Source organism: Bidens hawaiensis, unplaced genomic scaffold (genome assembly GCF_021521415.1).
Source record: "Bidens hawaiensis isolate Kalapana, Puna unplaced genomic scaffold, B.hawaiensis_p1.1 tig00032863_1, whole genome shotgun sequence".
In the NCBI taxonomy this organism is placed as follows: domain Eukaryota; kingdom Viridiplantae; phylum Streptophyta; class Magnoliopsida; order Asterales; family Asteraceae; genus Bidens; species Bidens hawaiensis.
In genome coordinates, this window is record NW_027505268.1 from 181,968 (window position 1) to 191,787 (window position 9,820).

At 33.5% G+C, this 9,820-nt stretch overlaps 1 protein-coding gene across 1 annotated transcript; it reads right to left on the reverse strand.

Moving 5' to 3' along the window:
• Positions 1-5,164: 5,164 nt before the first annotated feature.
• Positions 5,165-8,066, reverse strand: LOC143611979 (putative protein phosphatase 2C 25). Its single transcript, XM_077086070.1, has 3 exons — positions 7,648-8,066; positions 5,765-6,103; positions 5,165-5,671 (listed from the first exon to the last, which is right to left on the reverse strand). The coding sequence occupies exons 1-3, from the start codon at positions 8,020-8,022 to the stop codon at positions 5,330-5,332; spliced, it is 1,056 nt and encodes a 351-aa protein (XP_076942185.1). The 5' UTR covers positions 8,023-8,066; the 3' UTR covers positions 5,165-5,329.
• Between the last annotated feature and the right edge of the window lie 1,754 nt (positions 8,067-9,820).

Consider the following 9,820-nt stretch of genomic DNA (forward strand, 5'->3'; position numbering starts at 1 on the left):
GTTGATAACAACATAAAAGGCTGCACACTTTGCGTTGTCATTTGGCACTCGTGGTGGCGTGATGTCAAGCAGCAAACGTGCATGATTCCACCATGATCCCAAATCTCAACCCCACAACTAATTAAAGAAGTTAATTAGGTCAGTATGGTAATTTTAGACATGCATGTATACATATATAGTTTATTTATACATAGTTTTGTTAGGATTTAAACGCACACACGAATCAAACACACACACGAAAGCAATAACGAACACGAGGATTTTATGTTGTTCGGTCTAAACTGACCTACGTCTGTGGATGACAACTAGATATTTCTTTTATTTAGTGACAAATATTTTGAAGCCCTTTGCACTTCAAAAAAAACCGGGTCAACAAGGCCTACGAATCCAACATGTTTGTTAACTAGGTAAGTATTAAGTTTTTATTTGGTTAAGACAAATGAAGTGTTGTACATAAATTACCGAAACAAGATGGGTACAACATGATAGAAACAGTCAAAAAGAGTCTTAGTATGCGTTAATTTGATAGATCATCAAGTTCAGAAATTTATATGGGTCATAATATGTTATAACATCCTTATTTCGTATAAAAAGATGACCACAAATTTCTATGTTGATTATATACTCATTACGGCCAATTTGATTTATACATGATGGCATTATATTCTCTATTTAAACCGTAGTTTGCGGTTTTCTCCCTCGCTATGTGTACGTCTCGTGTCGCTAGAATGGGTTTTCACTCTAACTAGCTATAGGTACGTCTCTTGTGTTGCTCACGCATCTATGTGACTTTATTATATCACTTACCAGATTTAATATAATGATTCATTATTCATGGAATCATGGATTCGTTTTCAAATGCAATGGATGAGATTTTTTTTTTTCAAAATAGGAAATTTGATGCAGTGATAATGGTTTGTAGAAGAAAGAAAAAATAATAGTGGTTTTTAGGTGATCTGTCATTTGAAATGACGGATCTCTGATTAAATATAGAGGTTGTCAGTTTTTGTCGAGTGAGTTTTACAAGTAGCCGGTGTTACGCCATTTGAATTGACGAATGTGGTACACTTTTAGTGTGATCTAACATTTGAAATGATGGATGTCAAAACGACACTTGTCATTTCAAATGGCAAGCATAAGCACAGATTTGACATTTGATTTGACAACTCTTAATATTTATTTTTCTTTTTATATTTATTGTATTAATGTGTTTACCTTTATTTTAGTTTTTAAAAGACTAATAATTAGTATTATTTATAAAATAATATAATTAATTGTTAAAAATTAATTAGTATTATTAAAAATACTAATTTTGTTTTTACTTTTATTTATTTTACTTTTATTGATTATCTATAATTAATTTGTATTATTAATTAACATTAATTAGTATATTAATCTTACTTTTAATTAATAAATTTAATATTAATTATTTAATTGAGTTCAGCCATATTTTTTTCGGTAGGGTTGTTTTGATAAAATTAAGTTCCGGTAGTACGGGTACTGTTCATTCTTGTCATTTGAACATTGAGTTCTACCATTTCAAATCTGGGTCAGATTTAATTGGTACAGGTACTGTTGATACTTGTCATTTGAACACCAAGTTATTGTTATATTTGTCCTTTTAAATTATTTTAGTTTTTATTTATTGTAAAATGTATGTTTCAGATCCTCTTGTGTATGCATGGATCGATAAAGATTGTTAACCACGTGACCTGTACTTTGGGTGTGTTTGGGATTGCTTATTTAAGTGAAAAAGGACTTTTTGCTAAAAGAACTTATAAACTTATGAATTTTTTAAAAGAAGTTTTCAAAAAAATGTTTAGATTAGCTTATGTGTTAAGGGAAACCAAAATGACTAAAATGGACATTCTTTTTTAAAATGAGTGTAATGGGTTTTGAGGGTTAGATGGGTGTAATAAGTAATTCAAACCCATTAAGTTAATAAGTTACACATTCCTAACTTTTCAAAACCCCTTTATTTTGCCTTGTCTAAAAGTTAAAATCTATAAGGCCTTATGGTTTGCCAAACACCTTATACATCTTACTAACTTTTCAAAAAGTTTATAAGTTATAAGTTGATGAAAATAAGGAATCCCAAACACACCCTTTAAACAAGTTAATTGAATCTACATGTTTTACGCTTCACTAGTTAGGAGTTCTCATGCAAATGATGAAGTTGTTTAATCCTTTTACAAGATATTCAAGTAAATATTATAAGATTTTGCCAAAATACAACATTATGTTTATTATTTATATTGATCTTGTCACATATACACGTATATATGTAATGGATCTATCGTGTTCATACTAGATTGTTGCCTTGTTGGTTCTTTGGGTAATCTTGAGGCAAGATCTTCTACAACTCGATTGTAGTTGAAGGCTTGGACATTATTTTCACATGACACCCCATATATTCCCTATGTTTCTACATCTCAATGACATTAAAAAGTAGTGCATTTTTAATGTATTGTATTTGATTAAATAAGGGTCGCGACACAATTTGTTTTTCGTTTACCTATCATTTCTATCATTTTATTGTGATCATTTGGAAACTCTATTATAATTCAAATTGAAAAGGAAAAAAGAAACTGACTGAATGGTTCTTTATTTTATATTATTATAGCGGAATTAAGCTATTATATATTAGTAAAAAAAATTAGTTCAAACAAGCCATCAAATGCATGTCACAACTCGAATATTCGACCCGGTAGAGAACTAGAGTTGACCCGGCTCTAAGATTTGTGGATTTGATATTGACAACCAACATCGATTATGCTTAAGTGAAAATCAAAAAGACGATTGTGTAGATCAATATATAAATAGGTATATGCTCTCAATTGAAAACGAAAAGGGTTTTCTTTATCATGTTGCTCACATAACTATAGGGAAGTATCTATATTATGGAAGGGGATGCCTTCTCAAAGGTCGAATATAGATAATCTCAATCCAGTTACATCAAATTGTCTCAGATTCATCATGTTATAGGTAAATCAAGCTCATTAGGCAGTTTAATTACTAGATGATGGCCCAATCAAACTAATTCAGTAGCACACTTGTACTTGAAAAGTTAACTAGCTATGTTATAAAATCAAGTTATATGATGATGAATTTTCATGTTATAATACAATTTTTAACCAGGCTATATTGGATTATTAGTCTGTGTTTAGTAGTAAATCAAGTTCACCAAGCAACATGCTTAGATTAATGACCCAATAATTGTGCATAATAAAACTTTATTGTAAAATGGAACCCAAGTCACTTCCTAAATCATCCATTTTCGAAACCAACTCGACTAGGATGTAAGGGACAAATTGTGCACAAAAATGTCCAAAATCTTTAAAATGATATTTATATAGATCTTGTATATGTATAATGTTATAGATTAATAGTCTAATAGTGTGTGGAATATCATGTATTATTAGTTAATTATACGAAGACATTATTTGTGTACCCCAAGATGAAGCTACTTGTAAGTTTGCAACATTCAAAGTACCTGTTCCTGGGTACGAGTAGTTTACTTTGACTTAAAAGTCCATCTACATTGAAGCCCATGACTTCAATTATATAAGTTTACCAACCAACCAAAAGAATTTTCTTTAGTTTTTGTATTAATAAAACAAAAATAAAACCAAAAAATAACAATCAGAACTGTCTAAATTCAAGTTATGGTATTTAAGAGAATATTAATCTAAAGATATATATTTGTTTAATAGCTTTGTGTTTGTTTGATTGTTAAAGAATTAATATCGAATATTTGTCATTTATTGATTTAAATATATGTTATTAATATAAGTTAAAATTTTGAGTTAAGTATCTGTAGGATTTATTAGTTTACGTAATATGTGTTATTGGTCTTTACTAGCAATAACCAAGATGCACATCTTGTTTAGCTTATATGAAAAACGTAAAACATCGTGACATTGAAAAAGCACTAAAAATCGTGTCTAGTCTTATGACAGATCTACAATACTTTTAAACTTTTTTCAAACGATCAATCTTTTTAAAACACATTCTTCAATTTTTCATATTCTTAAAGTTATTAAAATTCTTCTAGGAAAAGTCTTAAATTATATAAAGTTTATACAAATTTGAGATTGTTTTTAGAACTTCACAAAATTTTAAGTTCACTAAACTTAACTCAGTTTTTATATATAATGAAAACGATCAAAACAAATTCAATATCGCAAGGTCCGCACGTTGGTCCTTTACCACCTTAAAGTGAAGCAAAAATCGTGACAAGTAGCGTTATAGACAGGCCAATTTCTTGTATGACGACATAAGAAAAAGCGAAACAACATAACTTATACATTTTGTGAATCATAAAACAGGATTTTATTTTTAGGTCTTTTTCATATGCTTAAAACTTGGCCAAAAACATATGCAACCTGGCTAAAAAAAATAATATCAAAGTAAGCAACGACTTTTAACATTTCAAATATAGACATAGACAGATGTAAGTTCAACCAATTGGAAAACACCATATAAGAAAAGTCGGCTAAGAAGGCTGGAATTTAGCCTGCATAAAATGCATAAAGAACATTTAAAAGTATAACGGGTCTACAAAACAGTCATTCTAATAATACACGTGTAAAGCCGGTTTTGCTTATTTATCCTTCTTTGATTGAATAATTTTGTTCGGACTTGGACATGTATAGTTTTAAAATGCTAAAAGTCAATGTCTATTTTGTTAATTTTTTGAGTAAGATTATCTATTCTAATGTTTTTTCCCTTACAAAAAATCTATAATTGCCGTTATAAATGAAATAATTAATAAATAATGGCTAACATATTTCATAGAGTCTGAGATAATGATTTATAAAACTTAAGCTATGGTCGTCATCCTACCGTTACTTGATGTGACGGCGAATGTAGTATTGCTCGTTTGCGGCTGATGGTGACTGTTAAGTGTTAACGGTGTTTGAAATGGCCATAATAAAATAATAAACCACGGGCTTTCACAATGTTATTGACTTAGTAAATATAATTATTTTGGATATGACATCTTATTCAAGTTGAAACTGGTCGGCAATTTCGTTAACTAAACCACAGAAATAGTCAATTCTTTTAGATGCTTGACGACTTCCGAATTGTTATTCATTAAAATAAATATTATTAACTCTTAATCTAAAGTTTTATTAATATATAACATAACATAGGTTACATGTAACGTTATATACAAGTAATAGTTATGAAAAAATAAATGAATCATGTTATTTAATGTAAGATGTATCAAACAAGAGAAAAAAAATGTCATGACTATGAACAATGTAAATTAATAATCTGTTCGGTTTTGTTGATAAAATTCGTAACGAAAGAAGTACGAATATTATTAACAAAACCGACCCAACTGAACTATCATCACGCTAGCGTCGTCGACGGATCCTTTGGAAGCCGAAAGTTCGACCAGTTTTTTGCAAGCGGAAACTGGTTTCAAATTATTATTACCTACACAAAACGGTCTAGCTAAATCGACCGCTTCTTGATTACTCACTTTGTCCCATAACCCGTCGGAAGCCATGATCAAGAATTCATATCCGGCCTCCATTTTGACTACCTTTGACTCGGGCTCGGCTGTTACCCATTGCTTAAGGCTTCGGTCCCCGATCCCTCTTGAAACCACTAGTGACCCGAGAACTCGTGAAACACCACGGCTAGAATCAACATACCCACCCTACAAAACCGGACGTAACACGTTAGTAATCGATTAGTAAACGAAACGAAACACATTGTGTTATGTATTTAAAATCTTAATGAAGGTGCTTACGAGTGATTCGATTCTGAGCTTTTCGTCTTGTCTTGACGGGCGGTGGTCGTTGGCAAGGGGCGTGGCGGTGCCGTCAATGCTCACCACCGCACGACAATCCCCCGCGTTTGATACTACGAGGTTGTTGTCTCGGATAATGGCGGTCAAGCAACAAGATCCACCACGGTGATCTTGTTTCAGAAACTGTGAATCTGTGTTCATGTAACCTTGTTTAATTGCTTCAATAATATTAATTTCACCCATTTTTTCTACTTCTTTAAAAATGTTCTTGTCAAGATTCTCTGCTACAAATTCAGCTGCCTTTGATCCACCGTGTCCGTCATAAACACCAAAAAACGCCTGAAAATTAATAAAACAAATTAATATTCTTTCAAATAAAAAATACGACAAACCTGACACACGAGACTCTCTAATTCGGTTATTTGCTTGTCCTTGGCTGTTACGGGAATCGTGGAAACATCCTCTTGCATTGGGCCATGCGTACGTCATGTCCAAGTGGCACGAGACTCGCGCAGCGAGTCATGTGACATTAGGCCACTTGTGCATGACATACACATGACCCGATGCAAGAGGCTGTTTTCACGATTCCTGTGACAGTCAAGGATAAGCAAATAACCGAACTAAGCAAATACTATGACTAAGTTTTGGTCTGGCATAACCGAAACAAATCCGCTAACAAAAATTCAAGATCTTGGGCTCAAAACCGAACCGAATATAACCGAACAAATAAGTTTTATATATAAAGGGGGAAAGTTAACGTATAAATGGAATTAACGTGCTAAACGTGAGAATCAAGTAGTAGAGTAATTACATATATATATATATATATATTTATAAAAGTAAAGTAATTATGTAATTGCATCATAGAGTAATATATAACTACTCTATCACATAATTACTCTACTTGTATATAAAATTACTCTACATGATTCTCGCGTTTACCACGTTAATTTCATTTGTACATGATCCAAACCCCCTCTCTCTCTCTCTCTATATATATATATATATATGTATATACGCCCTGCTTGCGGTGCGCGCATATAATGTATATATGTGTGAACCCTCGGGTGGGCAAAAGTAAAATTGCACTAATTTTGATGTTATTTTACTAATCTCGTAAAAATAACGTTAAAAGTGGCGGAAGGTTAATCAGACATCATGTGGTGGCGTTGATAGCCGAAAGACAAGGGCACATGCACCAATCGGCCGGTGTCCCGATGATTGGGTGCTATGTTTGTCTACATCTTATCCTCCTCATACCCTACCATAGCATTGCTATTGGTGGGATATACTGAGTACGATGATATATATATATATATATAGGGTAAGGATCCTAAGAGAACCCTTTGCAAATTGAGAACTTTAAGAACCATTTTGGACCACTAAAAACACCTTTAAAAAATATTTAAAAAAATCATAAAACAAAAAATAATAAAAATTTTAAAAAAGTAAAAAAACCAAAATTCTTATATTTCATTCCGGTTCATTAAAAAAATAAAATAAAATGAAAAAATAAAAAAAAAGTCGTATTATACACATATGTATAGTTTTATATAATTTTTAGTTACGTAATATACACATATGTACAGTGTCATTTATCTTAAATTATACACATGTGTAAAAAAAAATCATGTAAATGTACATATATGTATATAGTATACATATATGTATATAATTTAGCTAAACCGAGTTTTTTCTTTTATGAAACCGGGATGATAAAATAAGAATTTTGGTTTTTTTTACTTTTTTTATTTTTGTTTTTTTTAATTTTATGAGTTTTTTTATTTTTGGATTTTTTGTGATACAAAATGATTCTTATAGTTCTCAATTTCAAAAAGTTTCTCTTATGATCTGATCCTATATATATATATATATATATATACCTGTTTGTGGCGTCCATTAAGATGAACAACAGCTTTAAACCGATCTTCCATAGCATCTCTCTTCCCCTTCTTACAATAAACCGAATACCCATCACCCTCAACCACCACCTCCTTCCACCGGTCTTCCACCACCGGCGGCCTACCGGAAAAACAAACCGAAGCCACTGGAATAGCCAACTTAGCCGGTCTTTTCCGTTTCGAAAGCGTAGGATTAGTAGAACACGAACTGGGTCTTCCGTCGTTGGAAACCTTGACTGGGTTCTGAAGCTGAAACTTGAACGCCGGCGCCGGAGAACAGGATTCCGGCGATGATTTGCAGTAAATGGATGAAGATGGAGAGAATACTGGCGAGTTTGGGATTGCAACGGTTATCATATTGAAATGAAATGAGACTTGTTTTGTTTGATTTTGGTTATAAGTTTTATTATAACGTTTGGATATTGTGAATAGTTTTGTGATGAGATGAATACGTGTTGTGGGTGTATTTATAGGAGGTGGTCAAAGTGGGGTTATGACGGTCGTACGTGTTCACAAACTGTTACTTTTCGTTTGGGTTTTTATTAGAGCTTCCTTGTCTATTTCCATATAATAATTATTATTGGGTAATTATGTTGTTTTTTAGAACGGAGACTGAATTTGTGTGTTAGGTCCACGTACTTTTTTATTTTGAGAGTCTCGTTGTTTTATTCTATTCAGATTATGTTGTTTTAATCGGGTTTACGCGTGTTGCTGAGTTTGACTTGAACATTTCACTAGCTAATTATGTTGTTAATTTAAATATTTTTTAGAGTTAATTGCCCGTTTGCCCCCTGTGGTTTGTCAAACTAGCACGTTTGCCCCCAGTGGTTTCGAAATAGCACCATTGCCCCCTGAGGTTGTTTTTTTAGTACCCGGGTGCCCCCAAACATGAACGTCCGTTAGTTTTCACCGTTTGGTGTCAGAAAGTTAGGGTATTTTCGTCTTTTCACCGTTTAGTTTGTCACCGTTTGGTAGCTACTCATAATTGCAGAAAATGGAGTGTTGGAGGAACCAGATAAGGGTGTTGGCTGGTGGTTTGAATTGATGATGCAGCAGGTTACCATTTGGTGGTTTGAATTGATGATGAACCCGGCTTCTCTATCATCGGAATTAACCAGCGGCCGGTCCGGTGGATGGGTTTAACGTTGTCGGGGTTCTTTTTGGGAACCCTAGGCGGCGTTTGTGTTAGTCTCCACCACCGCCGCGTCGCTTGGTCTCACCACCGCTGTGTAGAGAGACGGAAACGTAGTCGTCGCCGAGCTATTGCCGGCGGCCTTCCAGCCGTCTATGGCGGCGGCGGACGAAAACTATGTAAGCCTGTGACAACATTAAACACCTACTTGAACCAGACTCTCCCTTTGACTAGCTGCGTTCTCCTCCACCAGATTAATATTAAGAACGACTCTCGCCACCCATTAAGTGCTCTAATCTGGTAATCACCATTCTTTGTGTTCATTTACCTGCTGTTGTCATCAATTCAAACCCCCAAATGGTAACCTGCTGCATCATCAATTCAAACCACCAGCCAACACCCTTATCTGGTTCCTCCAACACTCCATTTTCTGCAATTATGAGTAGCTACCAAACGGTGACAAACTAAACGGTGAAAAGACGAAAATACCCTAACTTTCTGACACCAAACGGTGAAAACTAACGGACGTTCATGTTTGGGGGCACCCGGGTACTAAAAAAACAACCTCAGGGGGCAATGGTGCTATTTCGAAACCACTGGGGGCAAACGTGCTAGTTTGACAAACCACAGGGGGCAAACGGGCAATTAACTCTATTTTTTATTTGTTTATTTAAAAGATATTTAAACTTTTATCTTTTTTTTTTGGTTTATTTGGAGAATTGAAGGTATCCGGAGTTGATTTTAAAGTTATTATTGGGATTTTATACGGCTTGGTGGTGATCCCCAATGTCATTCGTGTTCACAAACTATATATATATATACATTTAACTTATAAAATACTTTCTCATGGTTATTAGTAATTTTTGTTAATGTAATATCTAAACAATGTGTTCCGTTTTCACACAAACTATACGAATTATATGTGTAATAATCCTTAAAATCACTCTCCGAGCTTTTAGAGATGAGGCCTTTTGGCGAAGCCAAGTCAATTTCGGGCCACCAAACCCTGCAACTGATGAAAAG